The 20785-nt window shown below is 37.6% G+C and overlaps 1 protein-coding gene across 1 annotated transcript in view; it reads right to left on the bottom strand.

Annotated features, from left to right (window-relative positions):
- The window catches only part of LOC106916593 (sodium/hydrogen exchanger 9-like), an 83102-nt gene that overhangs the window by 36975 nt on the left and 25342 nt on the right, over positions 1-20785 (bottom strand). Inside the window, exons 9-12 of the mRNA XM_014984979.2 lie at positions 19626-19714; positions 17351-17464; positions 13335-13446; positions 12276-12429 (exon numbers count right to left, since the gene is read on the bottom strand). Coding sequence (XP_014840465.2) covers positions 12276-12429; positions 13335-13446; positions 17351-17464; positions 19626-19714 — 469 coding nt within the window. The remainder of the gene's footprint in view (positions 1-12275; positions 12430-13334; positions 13447-17350; positions 17465-19625; positions 19715-20785) is intronic.

Here is a 20785-nt window from a genome sequence, read left to right as displayed (position 1 = left end):
ATATTGTTAAACTCTTTGGAGCTTCTGGTTAGGAAGCGCATTCGAAACCTTTGTTTGAAATGGCGCCTTAAATTCAAGTCTCCATTACAGACCAGAGAAAACTAAAGAGAATGCAACTTTGTGTTAATCCATTTGAGGAGCCGGCAGTTTATCTTGAGGAAATAAATGACGATGCAAAAGTTAATTAGACTGTAACATGCGCAGTCCGCTGATCAACCACTGCGGAGGCAGTTACGCTACGCCACTGCGAAGAATTAGAAACCGCTGGGAGTAACTCATCCAGCGGATTTAACAAATGGAGCCTTCTTGGTGCACGTAACCCAGGAGAGCGGCGGTCTGGAGGAGCTGCAGACGTGACATCTGTCCGTTTCGGAGAAGCGAAATAAAAAAATAATTCTTAAAGCGCACACGGGACCGCACAGGGTAAAACACTCACAGAGATCAGTTGATCTGTTTGGTTCAGACAGATCCAACTGACTGATGAATTAGCGCAGATTTTTCTTCAGATGGGAACCAGGAGGAAGTGCATTCAGACCCCAGTGGGTGAAGTGATGCTAATTTAATTTAATTTATTAAAAGTTATTGGGGCCTCAGTCAGTGGTTTTTGTCACTACGGAGTAAAATGTAGATGCATTTATCTGCTCAATTTGTGATGGGATCTGGATTCACAGTGAATATTAACTAAACCGCATAAAATGCGGCTAAATAGCCGATGTTAATATGATTGTAATTTCACGGATAAAAATAGTACAAGGCCGATTTTTTTTTATGTTGTCGGTCAAGATAAGGATAACAAAAAAAAGTCTAGCGCGACCTGCCGCCCTGACACCAGCTCACACACATCTTCATTCACAGTCTTACTTGTAAATCGATTTTTCTTTTTTGGACGTTTTGATGATACTTGTCGATGCCTCAGTTTTATTCGCTGGTAAAATCAATAAGCAGCTTAAGGTGACTCTGCTGCTCTCTAGTGGCGAGAAGACGTAATGTTGGCTGGTAACAATCGGAATGCATTATGGGAGATGTAGTTTGTAGTCAATTCGTGCTCAAAACCTATTTTAAGTCAATCATTGGCCTATAAAATGCTGGGGGGCCACATAAAATGACATGGCGGGCCACATGTGGCCCGCGGGCCTTGAGTTTGACACATGTGCCCTAGAGCCTCAGGGCTGCTGGAAAACATACTGACCACTTCTCCCGTCTTTGTTCCATTTTCCTCATCCTCTCCAATTTTGCATGATCAGCCATTGTTTCAGCTCTCAACTTTCTGTCCTCACTCTGTTGTTTACTCTTCAAAAAAACTACACCTGGTCTAGCTTTCTGTTTATATGCGACACCTTTCTTGAGAGGGCCTGGTCCTGCCAACAACCTCATGTTTTTCTGTAGATGATACACTTGACCCTGTCAATCAGTGTTTAACCCCGTCTCTCTCCTAAACAACAGGGATCCGTTTTTAGTGACTGAACTTTTGTAACTATATGTGCCGCCTTTCATTCTATGTTGCAAGTCAATGCCTTGATGCAGTCTGCTGGTAGTTTCCTTAGACAAAAAATAGTTTTAACCCATTTAAATAATAGACTGAACACAACTGCATTGCTTTTTTTTTAATGGGATCAATTGGAACATACATATCTGACTTGGAATCTTTTAATATGATTAAACATAATTCGGAGGACATGTGGTAACTGGTGCTTTATATGAAAAATCTAAATTAAAACAAAAACAAGAAGAAATCATACAACTAAAAGTTAACGTGTGCTGGCACACCTTTATGTTTACATGATCTTAAAATTTCACTCTGTCCCAACCACCGTCTGTCTTAATTCAAAGTTCAATCTGTAATTCCTCAAGAGGCCGACAGCTGAAATTATAGAGGGCTAAAAATAATGGCACCATAACTGAGAGGATCCCATTGAGAATGATTGAGAAGTGAGGTCGCTTGGCAGGCTGAGGAAGTTAGGTGAGCTGAATTCATTGCTGGCATTCACTTTTAAAACAATGAATTCACATAAACAAAACCTATTCAGCTTTCTTCTACACAACCAACACACTGACTCAGCACTATCTCTACTTCTGCAGCGATCTGCAGACATTAAACTCTGTCATACCATAACAACGTTCCCATTTATTTGGCGCATTACACGAAAGCAAATTTCTTAAGGCATTGTTCATCCACCAAACAGCTGTAGAAATGTACATGTGTGTTAGGTTTGAGGCAGTATTTGTGCTCAAGCCTGTGCAGTTGAGGCACAACATGACTGTTTTATTATTCATAGTTGTGTGGATCCTCTTTCAGCCGAGGGACACCTGACAGACAAACACGCTAAGGATCTTTCTATTTCTGCTGCCTAAATGAGGAATCTTTAAACAGTAAATAGAAGGCACCTTTCAACAAATCCAGAGCACTGCAGACATAGTTGCTTTTTATGTGTAAAATCATCCACATGACCCTCCTTCCTGAACAGCGCAAATAAACTGACACACACACAAGTGGTCATTTTTATTGCCCTAATGCGCTTTTTAATGGCCATCCTCCACTCTCTTCATGTTGACGTCATATCCATTAGGCTGCACCTCTGGGCCTTTTTAGTGGAGGCTGGTGCACAGAACTCCAGGCTAAGAGTCCTTAGCCTACAGTCAATTTTGGGCTGATAAACTTGCCGTTTTCACCGATCTGACAGATGCGGTTACCAGGGCATTCCGCTCGCAGCCATGACTATCAATCCCCCTGCGAGTGAGTGAACCCAGTGAACTGTGTGTCAGAAGGTAAAAGCTCTCTTTCCGTAATCCCTTACCTGTGTTTTACTTGTGCACGCAGAGCTCAACTATCTACTCAGCATACGCATGTTTATAGCTCAGCTGACCAAGCAGTATATCTGGATCTGGTGCCACAGAAAATAACCCTTGCAGGCTAATGTGAGGAGATAAGATTTCACATCTGATCAGCATCAGTCATAACTCACCAGGTTTCCTCCAGCCTCAGCGTCTCTCGTAACGACGGCATCATCAATTACACCGGGAGTTGACCCCATTCTGACCTGGTATTCAACAGTGAAGTGTCATCAACACCCTGCAATCTGCACTGACTTGTCTTTTCCTCTTCATGCATATAGAATGAGGGGGAACAGTAGGTCAAGCAAAACATAGGGTTGCCTCACGTGATGATAGCCAAAACTTTACTGATACGTCTAAGTAGAAAATGAGAAATGGAGACTTGGCGTTAGGTTGTTTTGGAGTTCCTAGTCCGCAAAATTTTGTTGAAAAATAAATACAATCAGAATATTTTATCAGTTGCCGTTTATATGAAAGCTAAACAGGAAGTAATTTAGATCGGGGGGAACAATTAAATTAATTGGCATGAATGGGTGAAGATTTTCTGATCTCAACAAAAATGCCAGCAGAAGCCAGATATCCATCTGGGTACGTTTAAACTCACTCAGCAATCCTGAGTTTGGTATATGATATGGCTGCATGCATGTAGTCTAATTTAACTTGAGAAAAAAGGCACAATAACAAAATTCCTAGTAGTAGTGATTCTCGGCTTTGAGTGATGAAAGTCAATACTGGAAAGAAAAACTTTTTAATGGGAACAAATCTTGCTGCATGTGGAGCAACGGTAATTGACAAAAATTTAACCGTGTTAGAGAGACATCAGGTAGCAGGCTAGAATATTGAAGAGCTGAGCATATTGGAGGTAATGCTTTGGTACTGACGTGTTTTAAAAGTCTACAAACTAAGAGAATGTGTCAATCTCAATTTCACAGGAGTAGCTGGAAGCTACCAGGAGCTGTCCTCTGTGCAGGGCTGCATGAAGCTGATTCTAGGAGTAAAAAAAAACTAAACTTTTTAGAAACTCAGCGTTAGCTGAATGAACATACCCTGGCTCTCTTGGGTCTACATTCATTAACACCAGTACTCATTTTCACATTTCCTGACAGCTTTATGCAGTCAGTCAGAATTCAAGGGGATTATTCCCCAATTACTTGACCTAACATTTAAAAATGGCTGAGATATTTTAATCTTTGCAATAGCTTATTTATAGTTCAGGTCAAAGAGAAATGTTGGACTTTGAAAATGGGTAAGTTACAGCAATTTTTAAACAAAGACTTTTGCCAACTTAAAGTTGTATAATTGTTCCTCTGCTTTCATATTATTTCAATAAATTAATATGTTATAAGTAGAAAGAATATACAATGCACATGTTTGTACAGAAGTATAGAGTTTTTAAACTCACTTGAAAAGCAAATTACTACAGAAGACTAAAATCCGATTCAAACTAAATTAGTTTCCAGTCTTCAGTCGATGAATACGACACTACAAACTAATAATGTGTCAAACTGAACACTTTAGGGCAATGCCACAAAGAATGTAAATGATTTTGATGTACAGACTGGATATAAGGGGAGGGCTATGGTGTACAAAGAAAGGGTGAATTGATCAATTTGGTTGCAAATCCAAAGACATTTCTTTTTTGTGACAAAACTGATGAAGAACCAAAGAAATGATGCTTGCCTCTCATTTTTGATCCAGAAACTCTGAAAACCAGGAACGTCCATCTGTGGAAGAAAATTCTATGTGCAAATATGAGCTCTTTTTGATAATTAAAGGTTATGCACCCCTCAGGACTTGGCAAGCAAAAGACTGATTTTAAAATACCTTCTACAAACTACAAGGAATCTGCGTAAAGAGGACAAATGTGATCAATGAGACAGAAACGTGATGTCTTGTGACTTTAGTGTTCTGGATCAAGTGCAACGACTTTAAAGATGGGGTTGGTTGGACTATTAGCAAGAGTCCAACCAAGACGTGGTGAATACATGAACCATTTTTTTGGCTCAAACCAAGGCAGTCTGCTTCAGTTGTGGCATTGAAATAATGGTTTGTACAGTTGGTTGAACTTGCACTGCTCCACTGCCACTCAGTGTCGAACACCCAAGGCCTGATGCCTACTGGCAGATGGGGGCAATAATGAAATTAAAGATGGAACTTTTGGCAAAGGAAGGTAGGGGAAAACTCACTCAGGAAAACCAGGGAAAGAGAGAAAGTGAAGGGGAAGTGGGGTAGAGAGACAGAGCAAGGGAAGAGAGAAGGTTGTTCTGATAAACATATGAGACAAAGTGTTCCGGGAATAGCGCAATAGCTCCAATCCATCACCAGATCATTGGGATGCATGAATAATGAATTTGCTCGGTGGTTCAAATTTGATGGATGAATTTGGTCAAACAGGTCGAACCAGTAGCACATGACTGCATTTCATTAATACTTGAGAATATAGCTGCCATACATTTGTTACACATATAAATTTAACCTAAAAATTGCTTTGTGAAATTGAATCCTCAAATAAAACAATGTCTGGAATAATCTGAGGATGGGTCAAAGAATGAGACTTTCTTCCTAAAATTAATCCTCCCTTTCTCTCGGGTGCTGGGTGACTGATTTGGTAGAGCGTGTGCATCGTGTGGTGGTCGTCCCGGGTTCGATTCCCGGTCTCTGGCATTTGCTGCATGTCGTCCCCTTCTCACCTCTCTGCATTTCTTTTTTATGTGCTGTTCAACAAAGGCAACAAAGTCTAAAAAAATAAGTTAAAAAAGTCTTTGTTCCTCTCTTATTATCCTCTTGTCTTATCAGGACCTACGCAAGCATTATTCATCTCTCAAATATCTTCCATGCAATCAGTTTGGCATATTTTTGTTGCAGGCATTGAATGCACGAATGACTTTCCTTTCTCCTTTAGGACACTTTGCCCCATTTATTAAGAGAAAAGAGGACATCCATTTGTTTGCTCAGTGTTAGAGTGAATTAAAAAGTCCATCTCGAATCTAAACTGCTGTTTGACACGAATCCTTGCTACAAGCAGATGGACGTCAAAGACACACAGAAAGTGAGATTGTGATTGACGTGAGGTCAGTGGGGCATGAAGGAGAGGAAGAGACATCAGAGGAATGGGTTTTCCACCCGTCCATCTGTCCATCCAGAACACACAGGCTACTCATTAGCCAGGCTCCAGCTGTTATATATTGGCCTGCAGGTTACGAGGTCTGCTCATTTTAATTTTCTTATCCACCAACACAAAAAGGCAAAGAGAAACATGTTGCTGCAAGCAACAATATCTTTTCTTTTTGAATGAATGCAGCCCTGGGCGAGCCCCGCCTTCTGCTCCCACCTTAGAGAACAAAATATTGGGTTAACAAGAATGGATCACGATGAGAAAAGACGACTTCAATTGTATTTTGGAATAAGGTAAGAATTTGGATTTATTTACTTATTTTCCTCTCAAATCCAAACTATGCTTCAAATCTGGAATAACTGTAAAATAATTCAGTCCAGGTTTTCCAGTTTATATATACATACATATACCAGCCACCAAACATAGAGGACCAAGATTCAGTTTTTATGCTTCGTTAAACTGGAACAAACTTTCTGAAAACAACCATTTGAGTATGGTGAACACATTGGTATGCAGGTAAACCGGTTTGAGATGAGTTGAGCTTTGTGATGTGGTGCATTACACTGATGGAAGTAGACATCAGAAGACAGATACATTGGAGTCCGAAAGGAATGAAGATGGTCTGCAACAATACTTAAGAAAGCTTTGTTGTTTAAACAATACTCCAATATTATGAAGAGGTCCAAAGTGCTTGGAAAAAATGTCCCCCATACCATTACACTACAACCATCTAGGGATTGTTGATACGACGCAGGATATGGCATTTGGTTCACCTGGTTTACGTCACGTTCTGACCTTACCCACTCAGTGTTGCAGCTGTAGACGTGATTCATCAGACCACGCAAAAATGTTCTAATCTGATATTGATTTTGTGAGCTACTGTCATTTTGAGGGTATGCTAAGACAACTGGGCCTCTGTGTTAGATTACATTTATAAAGTCCCAGACAAATCAGATGTTATGTATGGTTAGTGTTAAAAGAAAAGTATGCATTACATTTGTTTAAGAAATTCACTGAATATCTGAGTACAGTACAAGTGATTTCTTATATCACTTGTACTTTGGGTCTTTTCCCCACTGAAAATTAGAAGGTTACATTGATTTTAGTTTTTATGACAAGATAATTCTTCAGTCATAAAAATGTTAATTTATTTAAGGGTTTTCAAGAAGTCTTGCCACCAGTGCCAACACATATAAAGATGCATGCTGCTCTATTTTTGCCTGAAAGGTTAGTCAAACGAAGACTGCATCCCTTAAAATCTGCCAGAAGGATGTTCCAGTGACTTTGTTAATCAAATTTCAGGATTCCTTTCTTAAATGCTGGCGTTCAGTCTGGAAAATTAAATCTGGTACATAATTTGGCTACACGAGGGAAAGAAACCAGTTTAAGATTAGAAGATTAAATTTAGCCCTTAGCTTGTCATTTGGTCTTGTTAAGCTCTATTGGACCAGTAATTACAATCAACTTTAGGGAGATTATGAAAAATACCAAAGAATAGTCAAAAAATTATGCTGTCTCTTCAAAAGTCTATCATTTTAAAGGTGGTTTGCATCTAACAAAATTTGTAAGGATACAAGCAGCTGGCTTAATTTTTGGACAAGAAACTGCGGCTTGCATTAGTATTCAGCCCCTGAGTCAATAGAGCACAGAAACACCTTTTGCTGTAATTACCCCAAAAGTCTGCTGTGTCTTCCTAACAGCTTTGCACATCTACTGGCTGAAATATCTGCTCACTCATGTTTGCAAAAATAGCTCCAGATTGGATGGAGAGGCAGTTATCCAGCACTGGCAAAGACTCTCAATTAGATTTAGGTTTCAACCATTATAAGAAATCAATATGCTTTCATCAAAACCAGGAGTCTGAAGCCTGCAGCTCTGGAGCTGCAAATGGCTTTTTGGACCTTCTACAATGCCACTTAATAACTTTGACTGGAAATGATAAAAAATTTTATGCTTTTAAATATAAATATAATACCAAGGGAAAGATTTGCCAATATTACATGTTTGTCAATAAATAAATAAATTTAATTTCCACAATAGAATAACCCTAAAAGTAACAGTTATATCTTCTTTACTCTGTTTGTTTTTTTTAAAATAAATTTTCACAAATATTAACATCCCACAGAAAGAAATTATGCAAACCTAAACATTCTAATAAAATAGTGGTTCTTTAGAAAATAAAATTGCATATGATTATCAAAAATGATAAATTTTCCTCTTCCAAAAGGTCATACAACATTTGGGTCTCTAAACAAGCAGGATTGAGGGAAATAATTTCTCTTTGGATTGTAAGCGTTGCAGACTGCTAATCTAAACCATTACTTCATAGCTCTGGCTGTATGCTCAGGGTTGTCGTCCTGCTGAAAGGTGAATTTCTGCCCCAATCTCATTCATCATCATCCAACAGGTTTTGTGCTCCGTGGTTTTTACGTTATGTTGGTTTTTGCCAGACAGAATTTTCTATCTAGCCCAAAAAGTGCAATTGTGGTCTAATCTGATCAGAGCATCTTTCTCCACTAATGTTTTCTAACAAACCTCTGGGGCCTTGACAGACCAGCTGTATTAATTCTGAGATTACATTATGAACAGTTGGACTCAGTTAACTGATAATGGGACCGTTGTTTAGTTTGATCTATTTGTTTTATTTAGGGGTAAACGAGTTAAATGTGTTGTCACTTGTCTGATGTTCAGATATCCAAATGTCTTGGTATGTGACAAAATATAAAGTCATTGAAAGCATATAATGAATTAGAAAAAGTGTTACATAATACTAGGTGGATGTTTGGGAAGTGAGAAACAGCTATTTTCTGGATCAGGATTGCAATGTTTCTGCTTTGAGCTTCAGAGATATTTACCAATTAAAAAAAAAAAACATCTTTAGGGAGCAAACAAAACACGTAGCTCGCAATTCTCAGCTTTATAGTCCCTTACAAAAAGATTTAAACAAACATCAGTGATTATATGGAAGTGCGTTTATGCCTTCTCAGGTGGGCTCTGTAAGGTAATTTAAAGGCCATTTCAGAAATAGTGGGTGGCTGCATGTTTTGCTTTTATGTCAGATCACAGTGGACCATTACACTCCGGTATTTTTGTATTGCCTTTGTAGGGAATTTCCACTCAAGTCATTCTTTAAATGTTAGACAGATGTTAGAATGCTTCTTTGAAAAAAAAAATGTAACCAATCCATACTATAAACTATCAAAAAATGTTATTGTGCATAACACTTTCTATGTTTTCTGTTATTTAACATAAGATCAATAAGATTCTAAGTTTGGAGTGCAACAAAGGCAACATCATGAACTGCTACCACAGAGAGTCAATAAGAGGGTGAATAATTAGCTTCACCATTTGAAACTGGAGATCCTTAGTTCATTGTTTGGATTTACTGGGCTTGAATGGTTTTGATTTATTCAGAGATTTACTCAGAGGACAGACAGATTGCACAGAAAGTTGGAAATTACAGCACGTAATCTCGGCCTTCATACCAGCTCAGTCTCCGGTGATAAGAATATGATCAGATCTAGGAAAGTACACAAGCAAAAAGAAAAAAAAAAAAATCTGACTTTATGGACATAAATCTTATGTCCAGCTTGTTTTCATGCAGAGAATGGTTCTTTCCCCACCTTTATAACTGTGAAATTAAGTTTGTTTGACTGCGAAAACCTTGAACAAACAACTGAGCCAATTGAATTACCAAAGCCAGCCTGCAATTCATTAACAACAGCGGTGTTCCATGTTTTGCTCGACTTCACAAATGACTTTGTTTTCATTGTTTATAAGAAGCTATTTCAATCCTTTGATGTAGGCATTGCTGGGTAACTACATTTCTACATTTCCCACATGACAGAGGAAATCCTTCAATCCTCAGATAGGACCGAGCTGATTCAAGAGACAAAAGGGACGTGTCTTAAGTCAGGAGTCTTTCCCGTGTTTAAGTTATCACATGGACATACCATAATATGTAAATCTTTTTTTATTTTTAAATCCTTTCTTTGATGGTTGTGCATCATTTAAAATGTTCTTATAAAAAACTTTGGGTTTCATTAGATTTAACTCATAAATATATATATAAAAAACAACTGAAATAAACACTTGAAGTGTAATGAATCTATATAACATATGAGTTTTATTTACCAAGATCAGCAAAGGAAATATTTAACCTGATATTTACACCGTAGAAATACTTTAAGATTTTCCATAAGGCATTGTTGAAAGATGTAGCAAACTGGAATAAAGTATACCGCTACAGTTTGGGCCATGTGTTCCACTTTAATAATACAGGTTACTAATTACCACGTCACATCCCTCCCACCTCTTCTGTCCGCCTTTATCATTATGGCCCACAATCCTCAAATCATAGACTGTGCTCAGACTTGGAGCTGGAACAGCTCCTTATGTAGCAGTACTTTTTGTAAATAATGCACATTTATGTAGGCAGTGGCTTTGGATGTCCCCTTTTACAGATGTTTTAATGTTTGAAATGATCAGCTATTTATTTAAAATAGGTAACCCGCGTAACACCAAATGCAGTTTTAACATGATTATTTGATTTAGTACTTAATATGCATACACTGTTGGAATAATTTTGGTTGCATTATTGGAAAGTGATATTTAAAATGGCATTTTCTATTTACTTTTCATCTGATTTTATAATTAGCTTGATGATGTGAAACATTTAAGTGTGATTAATAAACAAGAAATGTAAAAAAGCAAACACTTTTTCGCTGTGCTACACTTGCCACCAATGGAAGGAAAAAATAGGACACACAAAGTCACTACCTCTATATCAGAAGTGGGGCAATTGCATCTTTCTCCGAAAACAATTACTGTTTTTTTTCACTCATTAAAATAGAGGAAATTAAAGACAATCCCAGCTATACAGTGGTTTTAAAGAAAAAGAACAACTGTGATTCAAAAGTAAATAGGTCTGAGCCTCGTCTACATGGCAATGAAAAAAAATTAAAATTTCCTTACGATACAGTCTATAAAAAATGTCTGTCTAGAATAAAATCGACCCAAGAATGAAACTTAGGAGAACTCCACAAATAACAGAAGAATCAAGGTTGTTTTTAAGCAATTGATGCAATACTGCACATTAAACACAAACTTCCACAACATCTAAGATTAGGTTCCTCTTTCTGTTAAGAAAGTTACTAACCTCATTTCACTCTTCTGGCCAAAGTCTTTGCAGGTCACTATAGCCGTTTTTGCACTGCAAGGAACGGAACGGAACGGAACGACACGGAACGGAACGGCACCGGTTCGACCCATACTGCAGCCCTGTTGTGTTTGCATATAACTGACTCAGAGGACAGACATTGCACAGATTGCGTCATCGCAAATTAAAAATAATAATAATAAAAATATTAAAAAGAGCACTCTTTACAAAATACAGTAAGAACAGTTTAGTGAGAGCCAGCTAGAACTGATCAACGGTTGACTCTAAACCAATCAGCTGCTGATTCTAAGCAGCCCCGCTTGGTCGGCCCGATTGGAACCACAGCTCTTGTGGTTCCAAGGAGCCGGGTGGCACCGGGACGGAAGTTCTAATGCAAACACGGTTGGCCCTACTTTGAACCCGTACCGTGGCGTTCCGTTCCATTCTTTGCAGTGTGAGAACGGCTAAAGACTTTACTTTGAGCTAAAATAATATTTTTGCCAAGTTGGTATTCAAGATGAACTTTGTATTGTCTTCAGCTGATTTATTTTTTATGTCCCTGAGGAGTTATGATCAGGAAACTGCTTACTAATACATGCACATTTATACATGTTAAATGGACCTTTTAAAGTGAATGATCATATTCTAGTTAATAACTCAGTAAGCTTTCAAAATGATCCATGATTAATTCATAATTAGTTGAATCACTTGAAAAGTGATTTAGTGTGTTTAATTCAGACTACACACTAGTCTTGTCTTGATAGAGTAACAGATGAGACCTTGTAGGAAGCCAAATATTTCAGTAAGAGAATTGTCTTAATTTCTTACCATAACTTTGCCAATGGCTTGTGTTTCTTTTATTTTTAAATCCTTCAGAAAGGGTTGGTAAAAGAAGGCTGATGCCACTATGCAAGGTTTTCTGTGAGCTGAGACTGGGAACGAAACCACAGCACCAACAAGAGAACCCCAATTAAATCAATCCAAGCATCATCACTCTGCTTTATTTGGTTGAGAAAAGCAGAGTTTTTTTCTTCGCGGGACATTCTCGCCATTATTCGCCACTTTTATCTAGTTTTTCTCCATGCTATAGTTTTTTTTTTTTTTTCAGCAAGAGGAATATTCAGATATACAACACCAGAACCAGACTTTAAATAGCCAGCAAACACTGACCTGAGGTCCAGATGGCCCAGCAGGGGATCGGCAGCTGCACCCAGCACCCAGACAGTGAAGCCAATCAGAAGCAGAGTGGTGGTGAGGATGGTGCGTCGTGCTTCTGTTGAAGTGTCTCTTACAGCCAAGCTAAAAGAAACAGCCCCTCTTAAACCTGGGTACAGATAGAAAACAAAGCTGTTTTTGAGCAAACATATGGGTTAATGGCATCTGTAAAACTACCAGAAATCTATCAAATAACAATTATGTATAAAAGGCAGCAAGCCATCCAGATAATAAGGCCGTAGAAAGGAAACATTACACTCCGACTATCACTGTCACCATAAACCATTTGGCCAACAAATAGTTTAGATTGGGTGATGCAGAGCGTAATAGGAAAGAAAAAAAGTCCCATGGGAATTCATTGGCCTCCATGGGAAAAAATGGGGGAGGTGTTGGTTGCTTGTTGGTGGATACATAAAAAAAAACCAAAAAAAAAAAAACCAGCAAGATAAGGGGTCTTCATAAGGAAGCATTCTTACATAAGCAGTAAAGTAGGTCAGACCTGCAAACATACAGGATGGTGTATTACTTTCTATAAAAACATTTCTTTCCCTTTCCCTAGTCTTTTGACTATAAAACGTTTGAAATATTACTGTCAAACACACCTATATAAAGGTAATGATTTATACACATCACTTTAAACGTAAACTAACAAGGTAAGAGTGAAAAATAAAAACATTTGTGATTCTGAATATATCCGTTTAAGCAGAACTGCCCTCAGGAGCAAAAGTAATGAAATATTAAAGGCTTTAAGTAGGTGCTGGCATTTGTGACTGTCAAACTAACTTCATCAAGACATTATGTTACACTCGTTCCACAAGAGACACCTTCCCTTATCGTCCTCACGAACAATAGTAGCTGCAGGCCCTAAATGATGGGATGAATGAAATGGGAAAGTTTTCTTTTTTCAAAACTTGCAGAAAAAAGGATTGCAAATCCAACTTTTATCACTCCAGCAATCCCAACTGTATCAATGCTGACGGCTTAGTAATGATTAGAAGTTGAGAAAAACAGTACCTGCAAACACCATAAAGTGTTGGAAGTTGCGGGAAATCTTCTTTGTACGACCCAGGTTTATCAGGAAAGACAAAGGGTAGATGTTGCAGGCTCTTGAAATAAAAATGGATAACTGCAGGAATTGAGGACGGTTAAGGACAATATATGAAATTCACCTGGGAAAAAAACAAAATGTTTGATGCTAACGTCAAGGAGCAAACAAGTCATCACGTGTGTAAATGCTTCTCTAATTAACAAAGCAATATAGTAAATTAATTCTTATGGTGGTAAAAATGTTCAGTCTATCTCAGCATTAAACACATCAACCCATTATTGTTAATAAAACCACAAGTCTTAGTGTGAACTCTAGATTATCCATCTTGTGTTATTTCATTAAACATAGGATTTTGGTGCAATATTATTAAATATAACTTTACTGAAGTAACTTTTAAAATGTAGACAAAGCTGCTATTTAGTGCTCTCTAAAAAAAAATAATTATATAAGCACCGATCACCGCAAGGGACTTACTGTGAAATGTTGTTTTTCATTGTCAGATTTGATTACAGAACCTTAAGATGCATTTCAAAGTAACACCTCAAACATACTGCTTGTGTAACATCATCAAAATAAGCCAAGATATTAGGGAGGGAATTGGTAAGCTGTGTCCCAGAGATGAATATGATGTGTTGTGAAATGTACTCAACTCCCAGGCAAAAAGCAAAGGCTACTCTTTGAGGAAGAAACCATAACTCCAAAAGCAATATCAAATTTTCTGGTCATAATGTTGATTGTTAAATTTGAAAGAAAAAAAAGGGGAACTAGCAAGTCTGATTATTCTGACATGTAGCAAATTTTAATTATTTTTGGAATCAAAATGGACTTAAAACATGAAGGGTTCAGTTTAATTTAATGTCTGATTATGGAAAAAACATGCTATATTTTTTTTATATAAGGTATGCAAACCTCTAGCTTCAACTGTGATATGATATGAATGTTCGAACACAAACTCAGAGTGTATATTAAAAAGAAAAAAAGATTTCTAAACAATGTGTGTTTATGATGCAAATGCAGCAGTGTGGCACCTTGCAGAAGCATGAAACCAATCAGGCGCTGCTAGCTGTCTCGGCTCTGAACACCCACTTGGATGGCCCACACAGGATGGGACTGAATGCTAAGTGTCCAGGGCAGTAACACAGAAGATGATAGGTGGGCAATTATCAGGGACATAGCTGCCATTTTGAAAACACTTAGTGTCTTTTGTCAAAAAAGCTCCAATTGCCCTCTTTTAGAGTCGTCTGACCTTGATTGAGCCTACGGTTTTCTTGTTATTATGTGACAATCTGCATTTGTGACACTAAGAGGACAGGGCTAAAGGGAGACAAACATATTTTCAAACCCTTTTTTAATCTTTGATGCATGAGAGTCATTTATGCAGACAGGTAACCTTGTTTTAGATTCATGGAGGGAATAGATTTTAGTCTTTCTCAAGGGAAATTCAAATATGATGCAAGAAATAAAAACAGCATCAATATCTACGACAGGGGACGTTAGCCTGACAGAGCTATTACTAAAACAGAGTTCTCTCGCATCCTGCAGTCAATATTAAATCTTCTGAACCCTATGGAATTTCAAAAGCAATATCCTGCTCCCAAAAGCAGTCATTGCTCTCTGACAAAGACCTCTGAGCTATTTGAATGGAGGTAATTAAGCACTTTCATCTCGGCTCCATTTCCAATAAAAGCCAATCTCCATTGTCACCGACTAAGACTGGAGGCCACAGCGATTAAAATCTACTAAATAGCCAAAGAGCGATTAACATGGGGTGAATGACTCGGGTTATTTCATTTTTATAGTCACGTTTACGGCCCTGCAAGATGACTCTGACCTCCATTTCTTCCTGTTTATACAACCTGGTCAGCTTCCAGTGGGAGATGATTGTGAGATTTTGGTGGATATTATAGAGCAGATCAGTTAAACTCAAGTCATAAGTTTTCCTCCACTACCAACCACTCAGGCTAAACAGGAGCACTGGGATAGGAATCGGCTCTGTCCATGTTTCTGTAGCCCCCTTGACCCTGTGCTGGACGGTGATCTGTAATAATAATTGCTGGTCGTCTGAGCAGTGGACTGTGAAAGAACAACTCCTTGGAGTGCAGCCACTTTTTTTTTTCCTGGCATACTCTACTTCTCTGTCTAAAGAAAGGATGGTTGTACAATGAATAACACCCAGTTCCTACAAAGAAATCTCCCTTTCATTCTCTAACAAAGAACAGCTGACGGCTACAACAGCAGCTTCGAGCATAAAACTTCTCTCATCATAGTCAAACTTTGCCAAAGCTACTTAGGTACCATTAATGCTTTTGTTACCACATATAGCAGCTTTTATAAAAAAGCTATAAACACTTTAGAGTTTCATCAACCACACTGGAGGCAGTTGACCAAATAGTGATAGAAAAATAGAGATGATAAATACCTGAAAAAGTGTAAAAGGGTCATGTCATTTATTTTACAAACAATGGGAAGGTGTGAAGAAAATGCTAACAGGATAAGTTAGCATATATAATGTTCCAGCTACCGTACTATTTCAGCATCGTAGGGACCTGGGATCTTATTTTAAACTAACTCCAGCTGTGCAATCTTAAAATTGATACAAGCAGACTAATCAGCATATAGCAAAGACAGAACAAAATGTAATCAATTCTCCCTACACCCCCAAATATTGCTGAAGACTCATCACATCTCTTTCCTATGCAAACACTCTGAGTCTTGTTTTCTGAACTGGATGTCTCATTTCTCCCAAAGTGACGTCTTTCATGACCGAAAACTCTGCCTGTTACTCTCACCCTCAGCCTGCACGATAATCAACTAAACATTTTAATTTATTTTGCATACCAATGTTTTGTCTCCATTCCACTGTTTGCCAAGTTGGGAATGAATTGACTGAGAAATCAACTCCCTCTGAAAAGTCAAAAATCTGGCTTGCTTGTTTGGTGCTGGACCCTGCAGAGCTCATTATACAGTTTCATGAAGAGATAACTGATTTTCCTGCAAAAAATATACAAATACTTTCTGATGTAAGAGTTGTTTTCAAGCTGGGCAAAAACAGATAAAAGGGCAGTTCTGAAGTAAATCCATCTAACCTGAACGCAAAATGCCAAGCCCACCCCCAAGATGATTGGGATGCGCTCTCTATGTTCTTGCAGAAGCAAACTCACAAAGTACTTTAACTAAATCTGGCGAGCAGGAGAAATACAACAAATAAATAAATAAATAAATTATATGGCAAATTTTAGAAGCTATTGCTGCACGACGGAGATTACAACCTATACTAAACATTAATGGTACACATTAAAATATTTAACGAATGAGTACCATTGGCCCCTGGTTATTAATTTTGAATGTGCAAACATCCAACAATGTCTTCACCTAGACTTGCATAGATTCATATAGGGATAATAGACTCTTAATTGTTTTAAATATGTAATTATGCACAAATCTGCCCATGATCAGCTTAAAATATATATATTACAAAATACATTTTTTATTGAGTCTACCTTTAAAAAAAGACTGAAATTATATATATAAACAAGATCCTCCTTTCTGAGTTTTGTCATATAGGCACAATTTCCAATAGTTTTTCAGCAAATGGAAAACTAGCCACCATAATTATAATAAATGACCTATTTAAATGTATAAAAAATTTATAGTGAAGATTTACTGTTGGGTGTGAATTTGCAGAATTAAAGCACAGACAGGCAGCTGAATGCCATCTGTGCAGTCAAATAAAATTTATTTCCGAGCAGCTTAAGATTTGGATTGTTTTTTTTTTTTTTTGTTTTTTTTCTTTTGAAGGGCTGTTGGGATGATCGGGATGCCAAATTGAAAACAAGAAAGATGTTCCAGTAACTGCACAAAAAGGGATCGGTCTCAAAGTACAGCAGACTGAGAGAAATCAAACGGAGTGAGTTCTGACTGAAATCCAGAGGCTGCACAGCAGGGGGTGGAAAGACTCTGTTGCATTGCAGGAAAAGGATACAAATGCTCCAGAGATGAAGAGAGCTCGGAAGGCATGGTGACGAAATGTAAACCATATATATCCCATGTAGCCGAAGATGAAAATCTCCCCGAGGAAGTTGAGGACTTCAAAGAGCTGCAAATTATAAAAAAAGGATTAAAAGAATCTTGAGAGAGGGTCAGAAAGATGAGCACGTATGTAGAGAGAGAAAGAGAGAGAGAAAGAGAGAGAGAGAGAGAGAGAGAGAGAGAGAGAGAGAATGTGTGAAGCCGTTTGCTGGTGAAGTTACGGTACAGCCTGGGTCAGAACTTTACATCTACTCCTAAAGGACATTAATGGCGTTCATTTAAATTATGTTTGTAGGAGTATACATCTGCAGAGTGCGTTGTTTAAATAAATACAATTTGAGTACATAAGCTTCATAGTGTTTTAAATTCTCTCTTATTTATACAGGGTTAAATTACATGCACGGAGTCTAAATATATTGTAATATTCCACAACTTAGAATATTAAGAGGTAAATTCATTTCAATAACTTGCTTCACTAAGAGAAACACATTATATAGATTAATGACACACAGTCGGATGTTTTCAAGCTCTTATTTCTATTAATAGAAATAATGTAATTTTTATTACATTAGAAATTTTCATACATTAATGTTTCTTTCACAGGGGTATACCTATTGAGCCTGCATGACGCTGACACTGTGTAGATTAGAGAAAGTCTACAATAAATTCAAACATGTGCACCCAGATGTAGCCTGAAGCCATGTTATCATATTCTTCTATGATGGAAAAATGCTTCGAATGCATTATTAAAGTCATAAAACTAATGTGACATCACGTCAATGATTGTAAAGCTCAGATGGAGCTGTAGACTTTTGATATTATTATTATACTTTTGCCTACTTAATGTTTTAAGATTGCCTGCCTGCGTTTATTAATGTCTGTGTCGCACAAAGCGACATTCATAACAGCTCTTTGCCAGCTACTGTACGTTTATCTATGTCAGCTAAAATCTTTGCATCACACCGAGCGCTTTATAAATCCATCTGAAAATAGTTCCTCTGAACTCCCTTTGTTTCAGTGTTCATTAAGATCAAATAATATGTCAACAAAGGATTTCAGTCCAAGAAAACAGCTTGGTGTCAGTGGTGTTTGAGATGAAGCCTCAATTCATCTCCTTCCACAGATCAGTATTTATGGAAGTCTGTCTGCATGTGATGTAGACGCAATGAGAGTCTGACAGTGAAGGACTCTTCACTAAATAAGCTGAGATTTGTACAAACATGACAAATTCAGTTTTGACGTTATTCCCTTTGAGGAAGCAGCTGCAGAAATCTGCGGCCCGAGGGCATGATGCTTTTTGCGTTCAACGGCTGAGTTGTTTTAGTCAATTCTTTTTTCGGTTTACACTCAAAGGAGTTTTATTGCAAATATGTGGGTTGTCGAAATAAGTGAAAAGCAAAACGACAGACTATTGGCCATTAAAAACACCCCAGAATGTTGGTTAAGCTTTTTTGATACTTCCAGATAGAAAAATCCAACAGATCTCATTTCCCTCTATTGAAAACAAATACATTTATCAATTCAATTCTTCATAATGCCATTAATTAATGTTACTGATAAACAATAAAGTAGACATTTAGCTTTTATTAATTACTTAGAAAATATGTTTTATATTACATAAAGCTTTTTTGGATTAAAGCTTCTATAGAAAGCTTTGAGCTTGAATTAACCAGAGATGCACCAGTGAAAGAATATATGTTTGACTCCCTATTCAAATGCTCTCTTTGTACCTTTTTTTATTTCAGCTGGAGCTGCATGTATAAAACATGAAATAATGGATACAGGCATGCTGCCAAGTAAACACACTGCTCTGTTCAGATCTACTTTGTAGGCGAGGTGTTCAACTGTGTTACCTTTTAGAAAGCTTTTCCGTGATAAACAGCTGCACTGTGGCACCGATAATGCATAATAAATGCACAGATGAGTTTATGTGTACACTTTTGATTTATTTGCTCCACTGTGAAGCTTGTCAGCTCAGTATATCAGAAGTGCTGGCACCCATCTGTGCTAGGCTTTATAAGCAGATAAGGTGGAGGGATGTCTGCCCCACAGACATCTACAGGATGACCAGAACACTAATAGAAATTAATATCTGGCTCTACGTGCAGAGATGATAAACAGACTTCCATAATAAAAAAACCCCAAAAAAACATATGAATGAATAAAACTGAAAAATGTTCCTCGAAAGTGGAAGTAAGACTGGTTGGAATCATTGAAAATAAATATACCTGTTTGGTTCTTGTGCTTCCCTCGTGCGACAAATTGAGATTTGTGTACTTTGCCTGGCTCAGGCCACAAAACAGAACTGCCACAATGCCTGAAATACAAAACAAAACATGTGCAAATGAAGTCGATTAAACTTCGGAAAGTGCACTCAATCTACTGTGGGGGCAAATTGTGGAAGAATAATGGGGATCGGTCAGATTCAGTGGTTTCACAAAAAGAGATGTTTGGATGTTTTATTTCGTTACACCAAGATTGTAGAGATTTGCTCAGAGGTCTGGGGTCTGGCAAAGTTGCAACAATAACAAACAGTTCTCTTGGGAAATTTATAGGGCAGGGCAATCTTCCTGTTCATGTTATCATACTCAGCCAGTTACAGCTCTTGCATCTCTTATCTGCACAAAGGCATTAACCAGGCCACAACCAGAAAACCAAAGGACAGACGAAAGAGAAAATAGAGACAGAAGTCTGATACATTGCTAGGAATTTGTCAGGATATGAAAACATAAAAATGTTAGATATTATATTCTCTAAAAGGGTCAGATTTCTAATTCTATAAATGTCATCCTGGAGGACTGTACTGAAGACTAGCTGTGAGGCCAAAAATGACTAAATACGTGTTCAGATTTCATCTACACTACTAAAATAAGATCACCATTTCATTTCCATTTGGTAAAATGTAATTAAAATATCACAGTGTCATGTAAAAGCATTAATCCCCAAAATGTCAATGTATTTAACTGGGTATTGGGTTAGTGACAGATCAACACAAAGTTGTGCATAATTGTAAAGTTAAATTAAATAAAAACAATAAAGGATTATAAATATGTTGTGAAAAAAAAAAAAGAAAACCTAGAAGTGTGCCACCCTGGTACATCTGACCACAGCATCTTATTTCCTTTGCTTTGTCCAATAAATGACTTGTGGCCCCTTTAAAGTTACTACCTGCATCCTTGATGCTTCTCTCATCAATACGTTCCTTGTCTGTCAGTTTAAATCAAAGATCATGTCTTGAAAGGTTTGCATCTGTACCATACTCTCTCATTTTGAGATAATGGATTGAACAACTCTGTGAAATGTTTAAAGTTTGTAATATTGTTTAATAACCTAGAGTTTGTCCAGTGATACACATTGAAGTTCAATACTGGTTCCTTGTTCGATAAGT

Source organism: Poecilia mexicana, unplaced genomic scaffold (assembly GCF_051168715.1).
Source record: "Poecilia mexicana isolate PSO_F unplaced genomic scaffold, ASM5116871v1 scaffold_20, whole genome shotgun sequence".
Taxonomy (NCBI): Eukaryota; Metazoa; Chordata; class Actinopteri; order Cyprinodontiformes; family Poeciliidae; genus Poecilia; species Poecilia mexicana.
This window is presented reverse-complemented; position numbering and strand designations above follow the sequence as displayed.